At 48.6% G+C, this 22,067-nt stretch overlaps 1 protein-coding gene across 8 annotated transcripts in view; it reads left to right on the plus strand.

Moving 5' to 3' along the window:
• Positions 1-22,067, plus strand: part of HEPACAM (hepatic and glial cell adhesion molecule) — a 106,816-nt gene that overhangs the window by 39,835 nt on the left and 44,914 nt on the right. For 7 of the 8 annotated variants that reach the window (XM_043533865.1, XM_037882169.2, XM_037882163.2 and 4 more), the window contains one exon: positions 20,154-20,495. In XM_043533865.1, coding sequence (XP_043389800.1) covers positions 20,154-20,495 — 342 coding nt within the window. Of the gene's footprint in view, positions 1-15,610; positions 15,797-20,153; positions 20,496-22,067 lie in introns of those variants that run through there. The other variant, XM_037882170.2, reaches the window with a different exon arrangement.

Below are 22,067 nucleotides of genomic sequence, written 5' to 3' on the forward strand. Positions count from 1 at the left end.
TGGCAAATAGGGGAAGGTCACTGCATCGCCGAGTCAGGCTTGGACGTTAGCTAGACGTTGTCAGAGCTGCGAACGGCGCAAACACAGAGGAAGCCAAGGGACCGGATTTACAAAGGTGCCTATGTGGGTTAGGTGCCTCACTGTCATTGACTTTCAATAGGAGTTAGGCGCCAGACCTGTTAGGTGCTTTAGTCTATTCCACTAGGCACCTCTCTGTAGGTTTAACTGAAAATCTGGCCCACGTTCCCTGCCCCAGGGAGCATAGATCGTTAGCTGAGCAGATCCAGCACAAGTGATAAAGGACCAGGCAGAGCAGCCAGAGTAGAGAGGGCAAGCCAGGGGATCAGAGGTGCCTGGCTAAGCATACAGCGAGTTTAAGGGGAGATTTGAAAAGGAATGGGAGGGGGCTCGGCACATTGGATTTGCCAAGTGACAGTCAGCAGAGTGGACAGTCTAGTTAGGGAGTGGGTGCTCCTACTTCTTATCCCTTAGAATCATCGAATATCAGGGTTGGAAGGGACCTCAGGAGGTCGTCTAGTCCAAACCCCTGCTCAAAGCAGGACCAATCCCCAATTTTTGCCCCAGATCCATAAGTGGCCCCCTCAAGGATTGATCTCACAACCCTGGGTTTAGCAGGCCAATGCTCAAACCACTGAGCTATCCCTCCCTTCCTTCTATCTAGGGTGACCATATGTCCCGTTTTGGCTGGGACAATCCCTTTTTTAAGCCCTGTCCCAGCCAGCCGGACTTTTTTGACACAAGTGGGCATTTGTCCTATTTGCTCTTGCCGACTTGATCAGTTGGCCAGAGCAAACGGGACAAATGTCCACTTTTGTTTAAAAAAAAGCAAAGTGGGGTACAGAGGAATGTGCGGGGGTGGGAGGGGAGGAGAGCTGTGATGCCAGCTCCACACGGGTGGTGACGGTGGGGGTGGGGGAGGCAGGGCTCTGGAAGGGGGCAGGCAGGGCTCGGGCGAGCAGCAACACCAGCCCCAGCCTTTGGGAAATATGGTGACCCTATGTAGTGACCCTATGTAGTGTGTGCATCTGTGCTCGCCCAAGCCCTGCCTTCCCCCCATGAGGGGAGGAGGGTTTGGGCAAGTGGCTCAGGCCAGCCCCATGTGGCGGGGCTCAGGCAAGCCCCTCGCTATGTCCCATTTTCCCTTTGGGAAATATGGTCACCCTACTTCTGCCCCACACATCCTTCTCCCCAGGAAAGGGGATGTCTGAATCAGGAACTTGTTTTTCATCAGCCTTTGTCTTTAGATCACTTGTTAGCCGAAATAGCGTTTTCTGCTGGTTGCATGGAGCTGGAAGGAGGAGATGCTCTGCATACTAATGAGTCTCATGACTTTCGGACTTGTTTAAGCCTTTTCTTATGCTCCTGCACACAGCTCCTAATCTAACACTGAATTGTCGCCCAGATGAGTCATTTTCCCTCTGCTGCATTTCAATGCAGGTTTTGTTTGCCGTTGGATTACGGCATCCAGGCTGCAGGCCGATGTCCTATCGGAGGCGGCCCATCAGATATGGAATATTTCCTCCCTCTCCACATCATGGCTGAAGAAATGTGCCCTGGGCTGTCCGTTAGCCAGGCAGTGTTTACTCAGCTCTCTCTTCCAGACTCCAAAGCTTGGAGTGCAAATAGCAGCCCTACCTCTGCATGGACTAGCAGGCGAGCAGAGCGGCAGCCCCTCTATCCCAGGGCTGTGGATCAAACAACGAACCCCACTGCCATGCACACACCGAGGACTGACAGCAGGAGTAACTTGGACTTTTGTCTCTCTAGGATAGGAGACATTCCTATCAGACAGTTCAGAGCAACAGCCCACCCTCTGAGCAAAAAGGCCTTCAGAAAAGGAGACACTGTCTCTTCGTGCTGCATCTTCCTTTGCCTAGGATTTCTGCTCAGGCCCCAAGCCTTCTGGAGTGCCCCTGGTCCTCCTCGTCACACAAGTCTGCAGCATAGTCTGAATTCAGGTCCTGTGAAGAGGTTGTGTCATGCAGCCATAGCCAAGGAAGTGACCTCTAGTCACAGAACAGGCTCGGTGATGGTGGCAGCAGAGTACATGTCCTCCACACCCTGTCGCTGCGTTGTCACCTACAGGGTCACTGCTGGGGATGGCAGCTGGGCACAGCCCGAGGCATTTGTTATGGCCCCGGCAGCCTTTGGCCGTTTTGCTGCTGTTCTCTCCTCAGCTGCTGGTTGTTCTTTCTCAGTTTCAGTGGTTTTTTTCTTCTCCTGGGTCCAAAGTTCCACCGTCAATATCTGGTGCTCACATTCTTTCTGGGCTTCCATGAGCTTCAGCCAGAACAGTTCCATTGCAGTGGTCTTTGTGACATCTGAGGTATGGGGGTGCTCAGACCCTGCTCCTTGGTCAAAGTCTATGAGCAGAGCTCCCCGTTCCTGATCTGAGCTTGCTTTTTATGGGATATTCTTCTACTTCTGCATAATTTTCCAAGGTCTGTTGTGTCAAGACCCTCCTGTGACTGTCATTCGCTCATTGTGACTAATCTTTAACCCATAAAAACTCTCAGTATCAAATTTAAACTTCTCACAGCATTAGGTTATGAACTTTAAGCCCAATTGACCTGTGGCATGTGAATCCTGTCATGACTATGCCAATTGTCACATGGTCTGGAGTGGCTCACAGCCGCAAGTGTCAGCCTCAGGGCAGATTGCCAAAAATGGAGCAGACAGCCCCAAACTGGTGGTGTGGTTTATAATTGATTACTAGCTTGGTGAAATCTAATGTCCTGTCCCTTTAAATGTTTGAGCACTACCCCCTCCCTAGTGCAAAACCTCACTTTCGTATTAGCTTCAGCTTTGCAGCTAGAACGATAAAGCCACGGCAGCAGAGAGCTATGTGTCCATCAACTCCCTCTGCCTCTGTTTCTCTAGCTCCTTCTCTGCTGACTCCAGAAATATAACACTGGTCCAGTGCAAGAGCAATGATCCTGCCTAGGTCCTGACATTAATCCTGGGCAAACGAATGGGACATATGATATGGAACTTGATTAATAAAGAATTAAAAGAGAGGAGTATAATTAATGCCAACATGAGTTTGTGGAAAAGAGATCCTGTCAAACTAACCTGATATCTTTTTTTGATGAGATTACAAGCTTGGTTGATAAAGTGGCACTATATATGCAAGAAAGCATAGAGTCAAATAGTGTAAAACATCTTAAATGAATCAAACACTACCATAGAATCTCTATGGATAGAAATTCCATGGTTGAATAATAAGAATAAAGCAGTAGGAATATAGTGCTGACCACCTGGCCGGGATAGTGATTGTGAAATGCTCAGGGAGATGAGAGAGGCTACAAAGGCAGAAAACACAACAATAATGATGGATTTCAAATATCCTTATATTGACTAGGCAAATCAGGATAGGATACAGAGATAAAAATTTTTAGATACCATAAATGACTGCTTCTTGGGGCAGTTAGTCCTGGGACCCACAGGGGAGAGGCAATTCTTCATTTAGTCCTAAATAGGGCACAGGATCAAGATGTGAATAGAGCAGTATCACTTGGTAATAGCGACCATAATGTAATTAAATTTAACATCCTTGTAGGAGGGCAAATACCAAAGAAACCCACCACAGTAGCATTTAACTTCAAAAATGAGAACTACACAAAAATGAGGAGTCTATTTAAATAGAAATTAAAAGGAACAGTCATGAGCGTGAACTGCCTGCTAACTGCATGGAGACAATTTTAAAACACCATAATATAGGCTCAAATTAAATGTAAATCCCAAATAAAAAAACAGTAAGAGATGCAAAAAATGCCACCCTGGATAAACAACAGAGTAAAAGAGACAAAAGGCTAGAGACAAGAAGGCATCCTTTAAAAATTGGAAGTCAAATCCTAGTGATGAAAATAGAAAGGCACATAAACTCTGGCAAGTCAAGTGTAAATGTATTATAAAGTAGGTCAGGAAAGAAACTGAAGAGCAACCAGCAAAAGACACAAAAACGAACAATAAAAAAAAAAAGTTAAGCACATCAGGAGAAGGAAGCCTGAAAAGGAAGCCTGGATGATAGAGGTGCTAACAGAGCACTCAAAGAAGACAAGGCCATTGTGGCAAAACTACATGAATTCTGCACATTAGTCTGCACTGCAGAGGATGCGAGGGAGATTCCCACACCTGAGACATTCCTTTTGGGTGTCAAATCTGAGGAGCTGTCCCAGACTGAGGTGTCAATAGAGGAGGTTTTGGAACAACTTGATAAATTAAATATGAATAACTCATCAGGACCAGATGGCATTTACCCAAGAGTTCTGCAGGAACTCAAATATGAAATTGCAGAACTCCAAACAGTGGTATGTAATAGGGTTGCCAATTTTGATTGGACATATTCCTGGATATTTCATCACATGACATAATCTTTAATTCCTGGAGACTCCAGAACAATACTGGAGGCTTGGCAACCTTCTATGCAACCTATCGTTTAATCAGCTTCTGTACCAGATGACTGGAGGGTAGCTAATGTGACACCTATTTTAAAAAAAGGCTCCAGAGGTGATCCTGGCAATTACAGGCCTGTAAGCCTGACTACAGGACCAGGCAATTGGTTGAAACTACAGTAAAGAACAAAGTGATCAGACATGTAGATAAACACGATATTTTGGGGAAGAGTCAATACAGCTTTTGTAAAGGGAAATCACACCTCACCAATCTATTAGAATTCTTTGAAGGGGTCAAAAAGCATGTGGACAAGGGGGATCCAGCGGATATAGTGTCCTTGGAGTTTCAGAAAGCCTTTGACAAGGTTCTTCAGCAAAGGTTCTTAAGCAAAGTAAGGAGTAATGGGATAAAAGGGAAGATCTTTTCATGCATCAGTAACTGGTCAAAGGATAGCAAACAAAGGGTAGGAATAAATGGTCAGCTTTCACAAAGGAGAGAAGTGAATAGTGGAGTCCCCCAAGGATATGTACTGGGACGAGTGCTGTTCAACATGTTCATGAATGATGTGGAAAAAGGGGTGAACAGTGAGGTGGCAAAATCTGCAGATGATACAAAACTACTCAAGATAGTTAAGTACAAAACAGACTGGGAAGAGTTACAAAGAGATCTCACAAAACTGGGTGACTGGGCAACGAAATGGCAGATGAAATTCAATGTTGATAAATGCAAAGTGATCCACATTGGAAAACATAATCTCAACTATACATACAAAATGATGGGGCCTAAATTAGCTGTTACTCAAGAAAGAGATCTTGGGGTCATTGTGGAGAGTTCTCTGAAAACATCTGCTCAGTGTGCAGTGGCAGTCAAAAAAGTGAACAGGATGTTAGGAACCGTTAGGAAAGGGATAGAGAATAAAACAGAAAATATCATAATGCTGCTATATAAGTCCATGGTAAGTCCATACCTTGAATATTGCATGCAGTCCCGATTGTCACATATCAAAAAGCAATATTAGAATTGGAAAAAGTGCAGAGAAGGGCAATGAAAATATTAAGGGGATGGAGCAGCTTCCATACTAGGAGAGAGTAATAAGATTGGGACTGTTCAGCTTAGAAAAGAGACGACTGAGAGGAGATATGACAGTGGTCTATAACAACATGACTGGTGTGGAGACAGTTAATAGGAAAGTGTAATTTACCCCCTCACATAACACAATGTATAGGGGTCACCGGATGAAATTACGAGGCATCAGGTTTAAAACAAACAAAAGGAAGTACTTCTTCACACAATGCCTAATCAGCCTCTGGAACTCATGCAGGATAGGTCCATCAATGGATATTAGTCAAGATGGTCAGGGATGCATGCTCTGGGTGTCCCTAAACCTCCAACAGTCAGAAGCATCTGCTCTGGCCACTGTCAGAGACAGGATACTGGACTAGATGGACCATTGGTCTGACCCAGTATGGCCGTGCTTATGTTCTTAAAGGTAATAGTGTTGATGTAATATACTTAGACCTCTGTAAGGCATTTGATTTGGTACCACACAACATTTTATTTAAGAAACTAGAACAATACAAAAATATATATGGCACACGTTAAATGGATTAAAATATTGCTAACTTGATGGGTCTCAAAATATAATTGTAACTGGGGAATCAGCACTGAGCAGATGTGTCTTGAGTGGAGTCCTGTAGGGATGTGGTTTTGGCCCTATGCTATTTAACATTTTTATCAATGATGAGGAAGAAAACATAAAATCATCACTAATAAAGTTGGCAGGTGACACAAAAAATTGGGGCAGCGGTAAATAACGAAGCGGACAGGTCACCAGTGCAGAGCGATTTGGATCGCTTGATAAATTGGGCACAAGCAAATAATCTGTGTTTTAATGTAGCCAAATGTAAATATTTACCTCTAGGAACAAAGAATATAGGCCATATTTACAAGATCGGGCACTCTATGCTAGGAAGCAGGGATTCGGAAAAAGTCTTGGAGGTCATGGTGAATAATCAGCTGACCATGTGCTCCCAGTATGAAGCTGTGGCAAAAAGGATGAATACAACCATTGGATTTATAAACAGGGGACTCTGAAGTATGAATAGAGAGGTTATATTACCCCTGTAATTGTTACCTGTGCAATTGTTACTGGAATCCTGTGTCAGGTTCTGGTCTTCACAATTCAAGAAGGCTGTTGATAAATTGGAAGGTGTCAGAAAAGAGCCACAAGAATGAATAAAGGATTGGAAAACCTGCCTGAAAGTGACAGATTCAAGGAGCTGAGTTGATTTAGTTTACCATATAGAAGGTGAAGAGGTGACCTGATCATAGGCTGTAAGTACCTATATAGAGAACAAATCTAAATAATAAGAATCCAAGATTGTCATTCTGTGTGTCACTCTGAAGCCTAAAATGTCTGTTGAGTCAGTGTGAAGTGATGAAAAAACTAGAAGCATGGTTGAGACCTCTTTTTGTTCAGAATATCAAGAAGATGAATTATCACTGGGATTCACGGTCTGTTACCATCCAATTTTTAAGTTCTCAGTCATTTTGACTTTATGAATTACACCCGTGCAACAGTAAGGCATATATCTATGCCATGCCAAGAGTCCTAGATGGTTGTGATATCAAAGATAACTCACCAGTCACTACCCTTATTCTATAGTTAATTTGCATGCAACAATTTCATTGGTTGTACAAGGGAGACCACACAAATGGTGGGTTACGGGGCCCAACTGCCACAGTTGTTAAAAACCACCCACACGGCTACACAACCAGCACACACAATAACCCCAAACCATGGACGGTGGGTTTGATAGACTGGGGGAGGCTGTGCCTCCCCAACAGCCAGGCATGGCCCCGCCCATTCTCCGCCTCCAGGCTCCCCCATCCTCCTTCCCAATCGGTGTGACTCCAATCCCCCTATGCGGTGGCCCCAGCTCAGGCTGAGGCCACGCCGCCTGCCCTCCCAGTGCTTCAGGGCTGGGGGGGCTAGCTTGGGGCAGGGGCCGGCAGCTGCTGTTGGGTGGGGGGGCTCTGGACTCCAGCTCCAGTGTGTGCAGAAGGGGCAGGGTTGGGGGCTAGTCTCCCCCAGCTGGCGATTCATGCACCACAGTCAGGGTTCCTTCCCCACTCTGAACTCTGGGGTACAGATGTGGGGACCCGCATGAAAGACCCCCTAAGCTTATTTTTAACAGCTTAGGTTAAAAACTTCCCCAAGGCACAAATTCCACCTTGTCCTTGAACAGTATGCTGCCACCACCAAGTGATTTAGACAAAGAATCAGGGAAAGGACCACTTGGAGTTCCTGTTCCCTAAAATATCCCCCCAAGCCCCTTCACCCCCTTTCCTGGGGAGGCTTGAGAATAATATACCAATCAAATAGGTAAACCAGACCCTTGGGTTTTTAGGACACTAAAAACCCCTATCAGATTCCTAAAAGAAGAATTTTCACAAACACAGAGGAACTCCCTCTAGGCTTAGTTCAAAGTTACAAAAAAACCAGGAATAAACCTCCCTCTAGCAAAGGGAAAATTCACAAGCTAAAACAAAAGATAATCTAACACTCCTTGCCTGGCTTTACTTACTATTTTTGTAATATTAGGATTACAATCGTTCAGGATTGGTTTATAGGAGGAGGAGTTTTCTGACCTGATGCTTCTCTGCTTCCCAAGAGAACACACAAACAAAGCCTCCCCCTGCTCCGATTTGAAAGTATCTTCTTTCCCCTTTGGTCCTTTTGGTCAGGTGCCAACCAGGTTATTTGAACTTCTTAACCCCTTATAGGAAAGGAGGAATTCTAGGCTACCCTTAGCTGTATGGTTATGACAGCCACCCATGCCCAAACACAAATAGGCCCTCATGGCAGCACACACCTGTCATTCATCACTTTCACTAATATCCTAGCACAACCCCCCTAGACACAAATCAACACAAGAACACAACTGGCGCACACAATAATCCCAAAGATACATAGCCCCTCACCTCAGTGCTGGGGTGGATTCTCCATCACTGGACATTTTTAAATCACAATTTTTTTTCTAAAAGATCAGCTGTAGTTCAAACAGGAATTATGTGGGGGCAGGTCTGTGTTATGCCGGGGGGCAGACTGGATGATCACAATGGTCCCTGCTGGCCTTGGAATCCATTCAGACCAGTTCCTGGCCCTGTAGAGTAAGTCTGCACAGCATTTGGGAGCGAGCCTCCCAGCCCCGGTCGACAGACTCAGGCTAGTGGGGCTCTCCCCAGTGCTCTCGAAATAGCTGTACGGACTCAGGCTCTGAAGCCCCTCCCTCCCCTCGCCCCCCAGGCTTCAGACCCCCAAGCTCCAGCCTGAGCCACAACTTCAATGCGCTGTCTACAGAGCTATTTTTAGAGCATGGGGGTGAGCCCCGCTAGCGAGTCTGCCAAAGGCTCATTCCAAAATGCTGTGTGGACGTACCTGTGCAGGTAAAGCCGGCAGTGAGTCTGCAGCAGGGAATGTCAGACAGGATGGAGGGAAGGAGATGAGGCAGGAGCAGAGAGGTCACATTGACTCCTGAGTGGAGAGAAGGCAGCTGAAGCCGTACAAGCGGAGGAGATCACCCAAAGAAAACGTGTGAAATGAGCCCAGGACAGAGTCCTTTGGTGCCCGCGCAGAAAGCAGAAGAGAGGAGGAACCACCATGAGAGAGACTGCGGAGGCACAGCCAGAGGAGAAGCAGTGATAAAAAATTGGGGAGGACAATTCAGGCCTTAGCTTGCTCCATAGCCCAGAAATATTGGAGTCACCACGGGCCACAAACATCCTTTCTTGTCTGTAAGTCACTAACCTGCCAGCACTGTCAGCCTTGCCATTACCAGAACCCCACCCCTGCCAAGATCCTTGTGCAGACCTTACCCATAGAAATCAGAGCTATTCAATGACCTCTTCCAGCATCACCCCCTGCCCCATAATGGGACTTCAATCCCCCATCACTTTGTCCAGCCTGCAGGGTCATTCACTCACATTTTATAACCCTAGAGCAATGGGGTTAGAAGGGACCGCAAGAGTCACCTAGTCTGACTCCCTGCCAAGCTGCAGGGTTTGTTGTGTCTAACCCATCCAAGGCAAGTGATTCTCTAGCCTTCTTTTGACAACCGCCAGTGAAGGAGCTTCCATGACCTCCCTAGGCAGTCCGTTCCATTGTCCTACTGTGCTTACAGTTAGGAAGTTTTCCCTGAGATTTAATCTAAATCTGTTCTGCTGTAGTTTGAACCCATTGCCTCTTGTCCTGCCCTCTGTGGCAAGAGAAAATAACTTGTCTCCATCTTTTTTATGGCAGCCTTTCAAGTATTTGAAGATGGCTATCATGTCCCCCCTTAATCTCTTTTCCAACTAAACATACCCAGTTCCTTCAGCCTTTGCTCATGTGGCTTGCATTCCATCCCTTTGATCATCCTTGTTGCTCAGCTCTGGATCCTTTCCAGTTTCTCCACATCCTTTCTATACAGCGGTGACCGAAACTGGACACTATACTCCAGCTGAGGCCTCACCAGTGCCGACTAGAGCGGTACTATCACCTCCCATGACTTGCATGCCTCTGTCAGTGCAGCCTAAAATTGCATTTGCTTTTTTTGCAACGGCATCGCATTGCTGACTCATGTTGACTTCTCAGCAGTGCTGCTGTCAAGCCAGTTTCCCCTCATTCTGTATTTGTGCCTTTGGTTTCTCTTCCCTAAGTGTAGTACATTTGTCTGTGTTGAATTTCATTTTGTTGTCTATAGTCCAGTTCTCCAATTTATCAAATCCCTCTGAATTTGAGCTTTATCCTCCAAAGTGTTGGCAAACCCCGCCCCCCTCCAGCTTTGTGTCATCTGCAAATTTGATCAGTATGCTGTCTGTTCCTACACCAGGTCATTAATAACAATGTTAAACAACAACGGGCCCAGAACAGATCCCTGTGGAACCCCCCTTGAGACCTCCCTCCAATCTGACATCATTCCATTGATAGTTACTCTTTGTTTGAAGTTGTTTAACCAATTATGTATCCACTTAATGGTAGTTCCACCGAGCCTGTATTTCTCCATAGAAATGTGGGCTCCATTCTCCACTTTCATCACTTTCTGTTTCTGCGCTTTATCCCTCTCCTCCACAGACGTCTGCTGATTTCTCTTTTCTCCTACTGCCCTCTCCCCAGCTCTCTCAATCATTTCTCTGTTCCATGAAACATTTTCACTCACTCTTTATTCTCTGGTTTCAGAGTAGCAGCCGTGTTAGTCTGTATCCACAAAAAGAAAGGAGGACTTGTGGCACCTTAGAGACGAACAAATTTATTTGAGCATAAGCTTTCATGAGCTACAGCTCACTTCATCGGATCTCTCTCTCTCTCAATCCAGCTTCCCTCGCTCACTCACTGGGTTCTCCTGTCTCTATAGCACTCTCTGCCCCTCTCTCCCCTTCCCAGTTCCAGTGCTTTGTTGCCATGACACTGACACAAGGAAGAGCCCCTTTCTATAGCAGCAGGAGAAAGAGCCATAGCTGGGAACAGATTGTCCAGCATCGCTCTGGCGTGCTTCCCGCCAGCCACGGGAAAGGCATTTCTGCTGCTTCTCTCTGCCTTTCCTACACAGAATTTAATTTCTTTCTTTCTTTTCTTTCGATCCTGAGCTTCCTTCCCTGGCTGGTGAGCCCGTCAGTTATTGACACGGATTTTTACATGGAAGGCACTCAGGTGTGTCGTTCAAAGAGGAATTAATTCAGGGAAGTTCTCTGGCCTGTGCTAGAATGGAGGTCAGATTAGATGATCACTGCTGTCCCTTCTGGCCTTATCATATAAAAATATCACCTTAAGATACAGTGATCCTTCCGCCACACTCTCTGACAACGGGTGTCTGAATGCAGCTTTCCCACCCTGCTCCCCTCTGAATACTTAAGGGGCCAGAAACAGCTGTTCCCAGCAGCAGACTGTCTGCTTGAGCATTATATTAACTTAAGACCGTTCTGTGCTGTGGTTTCTGTACCCCACCCCTGCACAGGGACACCAGAACGGTGGGGCCAAGGGGCGATGGCCCTCCCACTTTTCACCATGGGCCCAGCTCCTTGCTCCTCCACCCCCAGGCCACGCCCTCTGGACAGGACAGAAGCTGGAGCCCAGCCAGGGTAAGAGTGGCCTGGGATGCCCAGGCAGCTGTGGGGAGATGTGGATCCTTCACCTGCCCTGGGCAGGCAGTCTGAGGAGGTGAGGACACAGCTTGGGGGCTGCTCTCAGGCTCCCCCACCCCAGGCAGGTGGAGGGACCCAGGTTCCCCTGCCCGGCTATGGCTTCCGGCTTGACCGTGGGGTCAGGCCTCCGGGGGAAGAGGTGGGGCAGGGGTCAGCCCTGCCCCTGCAGCAGCAAAGCGGGAGTTACCTGCACGTGACCTGATAGAATTAGGCATTTAATACCCTGGAGTCAGAGGAAGGCTCCTTACTTCAGCCTCATCTAGAGGAGCAGTTAAAATGAGAGAAAGTTTGTGCTCGCTGGAGGAAATGGATGCCACAGTGGTCTTAGCTGGTTCCATCTCATTAAAATAATTGTAATTGGTTTCAATTATTTTTCTTTCTGGATGACATTGGGCCAACTGCTGCTCTCCATTAACCCCACATGGATTTTAGAGTGTTACTTCAGTGTGACCGGGAGCAGACTTTTGCCCCTTGCTTCACTATTTCTAGATTTCCTCTAGGACCGATTCATTGCAAAAAGACAAAGTTCTAGGTTCTCCTGCAGGTGCATACAGTAGAGGCCAGATATTCCAGAGCTCAGCTCCCGTTTAGGCACCAAAGCAAGTGTCTCCCTGTTGGGTGCTAAGCATTTTTGAAAATGTGGCCCCAACTGCAAATACAGAGAGCTTGGAAGTCTGGCCCCATGTCTCAGCCCTGGTGCCAGGAACTGCAGCACTCAGCGCTCTTCTAGAGCCGTGAGGCAGTCGGGGGCAGTCTGCCCACATTTCACTCCATGGCCCACATTCTTGCTCCACGTTGTCCACGTCCATGGGGTTTACTCCACCACTGACTGTTACAACCATGGATTGAATTAATAACTAGTTTTCCCACTTGTTCTGGGAGCCAGTACTTTAACCTGAGTCCATGCTGCTGGATGGACCCCAGTGGGTTTGAAAATCAGTGAAACAGGGCAATATTTCCCCCTGCCATTCCCAACACAGTGATTACTTGCTGGCTGGAGAGTAACAGCTCCGGGCCAGGTTCTGTGCCAGCTGCATGGCGCCCTCCAGCAGCCTGTACCCTGGCAGAAAGTCCATCCAGAAGGAGACTTTGACAGTAGAAAACAGCACTAGCTCGGCCAGGGACAGACAGAGCAGCTGGGGCCTGGGCTGATTTCACGACTGACATTCTATTACTGAGAAACTCCTTTGTGGACAGTGCATGTTAGTTTCTTGCGTAAACAAGAGGGAGCGTGTAAAGGTAACCCTCCCCTCTGCCCAGCTGGCAGGGCAGGACCCGGAGGGACCCACTCCCCGCTGTGGTGACCCTCTGGAAAGACAGCAGCAGCAGTGACATTGCCTGTCCTGTCCAGGGCAAGGCCACTTCTGGGACAAGTCAGTGCAGGGAGGTGTAACTTACACCATTGGTGCAGATGGGAGCAGAGGTGACATATGGGGGGCGAAATGTGGGGTGCCCCCCTAGATTGCTTGGTCACATGGTATGGCCGGGCCCACTCCCTGCGGAGCAGCTGAGCCCACGAGCTGGAGCAGAGGAACAGCTGGGAGCTGCATGGAGGGGCCGCTGGTTTCTGGGAGGGTGGGGCTCGGGGGGGCATGACTCGAGCTGTTCGGGGGGGGGCCCCCCCACTGTCAGCAGGCACAGGTTGTCTCTGGGTGGGAGTCGAGCCTGGGAGCCCACCGCCTGTGGAGGAAGCTGATCTGAGTCACACAGACTGGTGGTGTGGCTCAGAGGCACGGCTGCCTGATGTTACTGAGGCTCAGAGGAGACGCATGGGGGAGGGGGTCTGTGGGGTCACGTGCTCCCCCAGCTTTGCTGCTTGGCTTGTACTGAGCATGCGGACATGGACGGAGCATGCTCAGTAACGCTGCTGAAGCCGGCCGCCCTCATTCTGTCCTCCTCGCCCCCCTACTCCCCACTCTCAGCAGGCACAAGTGGGCTCTGGCAAGGCCTCGGGCAGGCTGCAGCCGACATAGGCTGGGGCGCCTCGGACCCGCGTCTCCACTGGTGGAGGAGCTGTTTGTCTCCGGCCAGTGCCGGGATTACAGGGTTGAGTTCACGTGTGAGGAAAGCCCTTTTAAAGAAAGCCGGAGAGACGTTCTGTTTTGCCTGATCCAAGTCCTGCCAAAAGAATCACTCGAGTGAGAGTGAGACAAGAGCGCCACAGAGCAAGGCCCTGACTGCCGAGCTGCTCCGACTAGCAGCAGGGAGCGCCCAGCTCCAGGCTGCATGGAGCACGAGGGAAAGTTGGCACTTGGCCCTGGGGAGTGAGGTTTCAACACACACACGTGCGTTTGGTGAAGCAGGTGCCAGAGCAGAGGTAGAAGGGGTGTGCTAAGGCGTGGTCACTGGAGAACACCTGGGGCAGAGGGATTGCACTGAGCACTGTGTTCAGAGACCAGCCAGATCCAAAGCAGCACTCCGAGGCTTCTCAGAGCCAGGTGCAGAGTGGCAGGGGGTTGAGAGGGGCTCGGTCAGGGGAATGGCTCTAGCTGGGGCTCTGCACCCAGGCCTCTGTCAACATTTGTCCATTGGCTGCTCCATACCCCCCTCGAGGCCCCATGAGCTGTACACATTCAGGGGTGCTTTGGGTTTTCAGATCAGTGGCCTCCTGACTAATGGGTGTGACAGGCCCTGCAGATTTTCCTGGGGACAGCAGTGTGTTTTCGTCTGACTGGCACCCTCTAACAATATGCACCTACATGCGTACGTTCCTGGTAATCCTGTACGTGCAAGGTCACCAAGGGAAATTTCTCTCTGCTTCTTTGTTCTGTTGCCTGGTTTCGGTGGAGATGGCTGGAGTTGGATTTTCTTGCAATCACTGCACTGAGCCGAGAACAACTCTTAAAGGAGGCTTAAGGAGCCACAATGAACCACACAATGGAACAGAGGAGGCTTGGTGCTGAAATCAGCTTGAAATGCAGAACACCCTCAGCTGGAGTCCACGGCTTACTGATTACACTCCATCAAGCTTTTGTGTGTGAACAGGACTGGAGTTAGGGCCAATAACTAATACACATATCTCAGAGTAGCAGCCGTGTTAGTCTGTATTCGCAAAAAGAAAAGGAGGACTTGTGGCACCTTAGAGACTAACCAATTTATTTGAGCATAAGCTTTCGTGAGCTACAGCTTATGCTCAAATAAATTGGTTAGTCTCTAAGGTGCCACAAGTCCTCCTGTTCTTTTTGCTAATACACATATGTTCTGCTTCAGCTGGGCCCCTTGTGGAATTTCTCTTCAGCTGCACAGACTGTGACAAAGTGGGAATGTTCTTAATGTTTTCTCTGAATACTGTGTGGGTGCCTCATAGAATCATAGAATATCAGGGTTGGAAGGGACCTCAGGAGGTCATCTAGTCCAACCCCCTGCCCAAAGCAGGATCAATCCCCAGATCCCTAAATGGCCCCCTCAAGGATTGAACTCACAACCCTGGGTTTAGCAGGCCAATGCTCAAACCACTGAGTTATCCCTCAGTTTCCCCTAGGTATTTCTTAAGTATCTAGGTGGTGGGATAAGGGTGTGTGATTGTCGCAGAGCCCTTGGGGGCCAGTGTGATGGTGTCTGCGCAGAGAATGGCCGACACCCTGTCTCCTGGCAACTGATGGCCTGGGCCCCTCCCCTGCAAAGGTGCCAGCTGAAGGGGTTGGAGAACAAAGAGATCAGGGGGCCTCCTGGCCCAGGAAAGGGACAAAGGCCAGAGGAGGGGCTGGAGAGTTTCAGTTTGGAGCTGGCTTGGGAAATAGAGGGAGGCCCAGATGGGGCTCTGGCCTCCCTGCCCCCCAAGACAGACCTGACTGGGAGGTCCTGTTCTCTGTACCTACAGGCTCTGTTTTAGACCATGTTCCTGTGGTCTAATAAACCTCTGTTTTACTGGCTGGCTGAGAGTCACGTCTGACTGTGGAATTGGGGTGCAGGGCCCTCTGCCTCCCCCAGGAGCCCCGCCTTCTGCAGACTCGCTGTGGGAAGCGCACGGTGTGGACGGCGATGCTGAATGCTCCAAGGTCAGCCTCAGGAAGGTCGAAGCTGTGTGAGCTTCTTGCCCTGGAGACAGTCTGCTCACACAGAGGAGGCTCCCCCAGAGTCCTGGCTGGCGTCGTAGGGAGCAGTTCCAGAGCATCGCCCGGGGACTCCGTGACACAGACCTTGATCCTGCATTAGATCTTCCTTCCCCCGGTGATGGAAGTACTGACTGCAACTCCAGGTAGCTGCTAACACAACCACTCTGTGCAGCCCCAGAGTTATTTTGCCCCGTGGCTGCTCTGACTGAAATTAGCTAACTCAAGAGCAGATCTCTCGAGGTAACATTTAAGTAAGAACACAGCCGTAGAGTGCGTCTACACTGCAGACAGAGGTGCGACTGCGGTATGTGTAGCGTCCCAGTGCTTTGGTCTAGCTAGCATGAAGAACAATGGCTGTGAGGCTGTGGCAGCATGCCCAGGGCCCAGGGTATGTGCTTGGTGACTAGCCCATGCTGCTGCAGCTTCACGGCTATTGATGTTCCAGCTTACTAGCGAAAGCCAGCTCCAGTGTGTCTGCAAGTGCTGCAGTCACGCCTGCCCTGAGCACCTGTGGGAGGAGGAATCTGAACTGGAGTTCACTCCTTATTCGCCAGCCCTTGGCTGTCGCAGGGCAACCAGACAGGCCCTCCGCCAGTTTAGCCCTGGCCCAGCATCCGTGCTGTACAATATGCACTGTAGAGCGCTTTAAAATGGGCCCCTGGAATTGCAGGGCTCTCCTCGTGCCAGTTGCCCATTGCAGTCATTAACCTCCCCTTTCTTGCTCGGTCTTGGCTCCTGAGCCCTTGCTTGGGGAGGCTTCTCCTGGCCTCTCTCCTGTCTTTGTGTTTGGCTGAATGGAGATGAGCTCATACATCACCCCACTCCAGACACATAGTTCTAGGTAATTAACTGGGTGTTGTAACAGCCCTTCACGTTGCTGACATTGTGCCGTGGGTGCTGAGGGACTGAAAGGTCAGGCAGGCTGTGCCTCCTGCCAAAGCCTGGGGCTGGTCTGCTTTGCCCAAGGTGGGGGAGATGATTTGGAGACTTTCCCATAACAGTGTCTGTGAGGCCAGGGCCGGCTCTACAGTTTTTGCCACCCCAAGCAGTGAAAAAAACTGCCACCACGGCCGGCGGAACGGAGAAGCTGCTGCCGAATTGCCACCGTGGCGGAAACGCTGCTGCCCCTTGCGAACCGCCGCCCCAAGCACCTGCTTGGAGCGCTGGTGCCTGGAGCTGGCCCTGGGTGAGGCTGACCCCACCCATCAGCCCTGCCTCAAACATGCAAAACGAGGGTACGATTCTCAGAGACAGTGTTTCTAAATGTGCATTTAAGAGCAGCAGTGCAAGAATTATACCCACCAAAATATCGGAAACTGTGTGTAACAGTGGATCAGCCAAGGCTGGGGCGTTTGTGTTTGAACTGTGTTCTTTAGGTCTGATCTCGCTTTTCTAATTTGACAAATTCCTGTTTGGCTCATTTGTTCTCTTTCGGCAGTGGATTTTGTCCTAGCTGCTGTGGGGGTTTGGGGCTGGCTATTTAATCTGGTAACCCATTAGTAGAAATGAGCATTTTAAAACAATAAAGAAAATATTTTTTGAACAAAGTGGACACCATTTAAAAGAATAATCTGCATTTAATGCTTGGCTGCTGTAGTAACAAAACAATAGTGCCTCGCTCTTATCTAGTGCTTTTCAGCAGTAGATCTCAAAGTACTTCACAATCTTTAATCTTTAGTAGGTTTCAGAGTAACAGCCGTGTTACTCTGTATTCGCAAAAAGAAAAGGAGGACTTGTGGCACCTTAGAGACTAACCAATTTATTTGAGCATAAGCTTTCGTGAGCTACAGCTCACTTCATCGGATGCATGCAGTGGAAAATACAGAAGCTGTTTGTTTTTATACACACAAATCATGAAAAAATGGGTGTTTATCACTACAAAAGGTTTTCTCTCCCCCCACCCCACTCTTCTGCTGGTAATAGCTTATGTAAAGTGATCACTCTCCTTACAATGTGTATGATAATCACGGTGGGCCATTTCCAGCACCTTGATTATCATACACATTGTAAGGAGAGTGATCACTTTACATAAGCTATTACCAGCAGGAGAGTGGGGTGGGGGGAGAGAAAACCTTTTGTAGTGGTAAACACCCATTTTTTCATGATTTGTGTGTATAAAAACATAAACAGCTTCTGTATTTTCCACAGTATGCATCCAATGAAGTGAGCTGTAGCTCACGAAACCTTATGCTCAAATAAATTGGTTAATCTCTAAAGTGCCACAAGTACTCCTAATCTTTAGTAGATCAGTTTAAGGGGGTATTTCCTCCTAGTTGCAGTGTAGGGAATTCGGCAATAAAGTCAAATATTGCCACGTGGCAGTCGATGTTTTAGTGCCACACGCTAGATGTTCACGATGGACTCTGGCAGTGGAGCGAGCACAGTGCTAGCTCGCACTCTGTAGGGAACGGGCCTGCACTGACAATGAGATAGATGGACTGGAGTACCTAGCAGGGCGCTGGGGGGGGGATAGCTCAGTGGTTTGAGCATTGGCCTGCTAAACCCACAGTTGTGAGTTCAATCTTTGAGGGGGCCACTTAGGGATCTGGGCCAAAAATTGGGGATTGGTCCTGCTCTGAGCAGCGGGTTGGACTAGATGACCTCCTGAGGTCTCTTCCAACCCTGAGATTCTATGATTGTTTCCATCTGCAGGCCAGATTCCCTCTCGCTCTACACACACGCAGCGGTAAGTGCAGTTGGAAGGAGGTGTGTGCGTGCTTGGAGTGCAGTTTTTGGCCCAATGGCTGAAGTGCAGACATACCCTGAGCGAAGGCTAGGAGCATGCTCAGTACCACTGGCCTGGAGGAAGCTCTACGGAACTTGAGCAAGCTGATAGCAGTGATGCACAGGAAGCTCTGTGGGGCTGGAGCATGCCCAGTGCAGATGGACTGTTCAGAGAGTTTATCAGCAAGCCTCTGACCGGGCTCTACTCAGCACGTTCATGCAGCATTTTCTAGATGCTTATAACTTAGCCAGATCTAGGTGGGTTTTCATGAGGACAGCAATAGGCACCTCCCTGACCCCAGGACTTACGGTTACGTGTTCAGCCCTAACTTTCATTTACCTTGAGTTTAGCTGTGATTAATCTTAACATTGGCTTCATTTTTTAATTTAATTTCCTTGGTTTGTGTAAGGTAAAAAAGCTTGGGCCCAGTTCTATCTTAGCTCCTACTTTATGGGTATGAAAGGCCTTGACATTGCTACACTCCTCACTGTGAGGTCTGTGCAAGTGTCTGCTCAGTGGCCTAGCCACGTCCACAGTGTTTGTCTTTTTTGTTAATGCACACTCTTTTGCAGTCTTAACTATCGAGGATGCTCCCACCATGACAGCCATAACAAATCGTTTCACTACCCACCATTGAAAGGCAGACACCTCTGGCGTGGACTATGGCTGTGACTGCTCCCCAGTGCACCACGACATTGCGCAGCACTGTGGGATCAGAAGAGAGGTCCAGTTACATGTGACAGAGCAGCTCTACAGCACGCACCTGCACCATGCTGTTAAAGGCGGTGGGCAAGATGAAGGCTTGATCGCCATCCGGCCTTTTATTAGCCCACTGCCAGGTCTCTCTGACTCGCTGGGGATGCTGTGTGTGTGTGCAGTGTCTGAAACGGTAGAGCACCGTGAATGGTGGGGATAATGGCTCAGCTAGTGTGTGGAGAATATTCCAGTTGCTCGCTATACTCCTTGGGGTAGGCCCCCTACTGCCCGACCTCCATGTAGTGTATCCCAGCCTTTGTATCCATGATCCCTGGCAGCAGGTTCTCTGACGGTTCCTGGATGCCTAGGCCTGGGTTCTCAGCAGTAAATACTTTATGTAGCCCTGACTGAGAACACATTGATTTTAAAAATTAATTCAGACTTGCTCCTTGGGGAAGTCTGTCCCCCCTTGGTGTGGCTCAGTTTTCTGTCCACAGTCCGCTGGAGGCAGTGTGTACTAGTGGCTAGAGAAGGGAACTGGAGTCAGGAGTGCTGCACTTTTTTGTTGTGTCCTGAGGCAAGAACTTCACCTCTCTGCTTTTCAATATCCTCTCAAATGGAGACAACGAGATTTCCTCTTCCTTGTAAAATGTCTAAAAGTTGGTGGGGGGAAGGTGCTGTGTAAATGCTCAGTCTTGCTGTCTCACCATTTAAAACCGCAGTAAGGAGATAAGGGCCACGCAGCCTGAGCTGCAAGGGTCAGCCGCAGCATGCCTGGAAATAGGTATCGCTCATTGTCTTGAGAAGGGCTCAGTTCTGTTCTCACTTAGCCAGCGCAGCCCCACTGACATCAGTGGGGTTGCCGTTGGCTCCTGCGTAATGTGGAATAAACTCTCAGGAGAGAAGGCCCAGTACTTTCATTAACTGCATAAGCAGCCAGCTAAGACTGAGCCTGACAAGGTTTCTGGAAACCTCTGGGCATCTTCAGAAGCTGAACACAGGTATCAGACTGTCACTCCCACAGCGATAACACAAGTCTTAGCCTTGCCTTAACCAGCCCTGCTGTCTTTTCCCTCTAGGTCTACTGGAAGGCGTCAATATCACCAGCCCAGTTCTCCTCATCCATGGCATAGTTGGCAAACCTGCCCTGCTCTCGGTGAGGTACACCAGCACCAGCAGCGATAAACCTGTGATCAAATGGCAGCTGAAGCGAGACAAGCCTACCACAGTGGTACAGTCCATCGGCACCGAGATCATTGGCAACCTGCGCCCCGATTACAAGGACCGGATTAAAATACTTGAGAATGGCTCCCTGTTGATCAGTCACCTGCAGCTGTCAGACGAGGGCACCTATGAGGTGGAGATCTCCATCACAGATGACACCTTTACCGGGGAGAAGAACATTAACCTTACCGTGGACAGTAAGTGTTCTGAACTTCCCAAGAAAATGAGCACAGCTCCTTTCTTCAGTAAAATCCTCCCTGGAGTCCCTTTGTTCTCCTCTTTATTACAGAGAATTTAAAGGACTGATCCAGGCCAGCTCTCTGTAGCCCAGCAAAGTGCTGTCAGGAGGATTTTGCTCCATGCTAAATGCAGAAGGAACCTCAGTAAAAGTTCTTAGAACCACAGCAGATCTTAGTCCTTAGACTTTCATAAACAGGGTAACTTTCCAAGTATCCATTTTTACAGCACAAGCCCATCTAGCCTGCATTTCTCTTATCAGATTGGTTAACTATTAAGGACATTTGTAAGGGCTCCAACCTTTTCAATGAAAAGATGTAGTTAGGGTTAGTGGAGGGGCCCAAACATTTCCTGCTTGGTTTTTGCATCAGTCTTGGGAGTTCGGAGTTTGTCCTCTGGCGTGTGGTTTCCAAATAGAATATGGATGATTCACTTTCCCAATTGATCATGCAGACTCAATCCAAACCAAGGAGCGGGCTTTCGGCACCAGCAAATCTTCAGTCACAAAGAAGGAGGAGGGCAGGAAAATGCGAGACACAATTTCAGCAAACCGCCTAGCTCTCCTGCACTGCACATCATTCCAAGTGTTTTTCACCCATCCCAGCACTGGGGGTAATTTCCCAAACTTTCGCAAATGGAACTTTTTAGAAAGCCAGCTCTCTAATCCTATAGGCTGGGGAGGACCCTTCACTGGAACAGCATGGGGTTCTGCAGGCCAGGAGTGAGTGAGGTGTGCGGATACGTTGGTTAGAGCTATGCAGTGGGGGCCCCAGGAACTGGATAACAGGGTCATTGGCAGAGCTGTGTGTGGAGCACAGAATTGGATTTAAAAGGGTTGTTGTATGTCAAATTTGAGACACATTAAAAGAGCTGGTAGGGGAACCCTGGAAAGGTCCAGCCCTCACCGTCCTGAACTGTTATTATCTATTATGTGCTTTGCATTAACACTTTGGGGCCCCATCAAGGGGTCGGGGCCCCATTACACTTGGGTCTATATACACATAACAAAAAGACAGGCCCTTCCCTTACTGACTCACTAACCCTCCTTTGTCCTTCCACTTCACCTTGAACAGTTTCTTACTACATGTTAACTCCTTATGCGAAACAATCTGTTTCACCTTGCATTTAGCTGTGACCCTCTGAATACCTTTCCCAGAGCTGAAGAAGAGCTCTGTGTAAGCTCAGAAGTTTGTCTCTTTCACCAATAGAAGTTGGTCGAATAAAAGATATTCCCTCACTCTCCCTGTTTCTCTGATACAGTTTAGTATTTCATTGCATCTCCCCCTTTAAGTCCTACATTCCTACCATTTACAATATTTACACTATCGTGCTATCTTTGAAGTTCAGCACAGATCAGTCTGCTAAGTGTCGCTGAACCATACTGGTTTTCTAATTATATGTCCTGAATGCATAACAACTTGGTTATCTGGCAGTCTACTGGTTAATGACTGGCTGTGGTTGGTTTGGAATCCTTGAGTCTTTTCCTGGTTCTGCAGCCACCAGCTGTAGAGTTTGCTCTGTGGATTGTTCTC

This window comes from Chelonia mydas, chromosome 22, assembly GCF_015237465.2.
Source record: "Chelonia mydas isolate rCheMyd1 chromosome 22, rCheMyd1.pri.v2, whole genome shotgun sequence".
Lineage (NCBI taxonomy): Eukaryota > Metazoa > Chordata > Testudines > Cheloniidae > Chelonia > Chelonia mydas.